Consider the following 1239-nt stretch of genomic DNA (forward strand, 5'->3'; position numbering starts at 1 on the left):
ATTACTCATCTGTCACATTTCCGCAGGTCGAGTTTCAAGCGTTAGGGATCCCCCAAGTCATCCTTTGGGCGTTTATGTCATTGGCTTGGAAGTTGGTCCAGGCCGAACTGTCTGCTGTCAGTGCGGACGTACCTGCTGCGCGTTAATAGAGTGAAGACACGGAGACTCACAACGTTGTTGGAGGAGAGGATTTTGAAGCGATAAATCTATCTGCCAAAAGATGTCACACCAAACGGGAATCCATGGTAAACTCGCCCGCAACCTGAATTGACATACCATAAACCTATGGCTACCCTGTTATTTAATGTGTTTTGATTTCTGAACAGTTGATAGATAAGCCTAGTGTTGTCTTAACGTGATAGATGGTCGATGGGATTTATCAGTTTTGGCAAAAGGCCTACTGTTTCATTGCGCTGCGCCATTGTGCGCCAAAAGCTCCCCATGCCTTCTTGTAAATGCTGATTTTTCACGGCTCACTTTGATTAATCACCTTGATTATTGATTATCGAATGTCTTCAACACAAGGCCGTCAAGATCAGCAATGTAGCATCATTAATTTGAAACGATTTTATATATATTCGGTTACTTTTGCGCGTAAAAGCTCAGTGTAAAGGGGATGTCGCCTATGCTGCTGTCGGTTAGAGAAACATCTATTCATCAGCAGTTGTATGGTTAAATACCAAACATTAGGCATAACACCAGAGTTGACTGATAAGAAATGTGTTTTATGTTATCTGTGGCTATGCAGTTTAACAGTATGTGTGTATGTTTCAACATGTGCGTAATTTGAGCTTGGTGGGGGGCGCGGTTGGCGGAAGCATACTTCTCCTCTCTCATCTGTCTCACCTGATCCTGCATCATTTATTAGGTTGCTGTGTTTGGTAACCATGGTGAGGAGGGGGAGGGGGGCTCTTATAAGTAAGGCCTCTTATGTAGGAAACTCTCAGCTAATGCAAAAACACAAATATTATGGGTTCAATCCATTAGAGGAGGACAGATTACCCAACTAGCATTGACAGATCTGAGATCACTTTGTTACACTTTAAAACCCTTTACAGTATTGTCTCTGACTGTCTCTGATGTATCTATATGACCCTTGTCTGTGTCACCTAAGGCGGTACCGTGAGTGGCTGGCATGAGATCAGAATTTCTCTCTAGAGTCTCAAGTTCTTACTGACCAATTCCACCCCTCCTTGTCTGACATATATCTTATTACTTTAGCAACGTCTGAGCTGAAGG

The 1239-nt window shown here is 43.1% G+C and overlaps 1 protein-coding gene across 1 annotated transcript in view; it reads left to right on the forward strand.

Moving 5' to 3' along the window:
* Positions 1–220: 220 nt before the first annotated feature.
* Positions 221–1239, forward strand: part of twf2b (twinfilin actin-binding protein 2b) — a gene marked incomplete at both ends in the record, with an annotated part of 4035 nt that continues 3016 nt past the window's right edge. Inside the window, 2 exons of the mRNA XM_083668460.1 lie at positions 221–245; positions 1222–1239. The exon at positions 1222–1239 is cut by the window's right edge and continues 60 nt beyond it. Coding sequence (XP_083524586.1) covers positions 221–245; positions 1222–1239 — 43 coding nt within the window. The remainder of the gene's footprint in view (positions 246–1221) is intronic.

Source organism: Argentina silus (genome assembly GCF_951799395.1).
Source record: "Argentina silus genome assembly, chromosome: 4".
NCBI classification, from domain to species: Eukaryota; Metazoa; Chordata; class Actinopteri; order Argentiniformes; family Argentinidae; genus Argentina; species Argentina silus.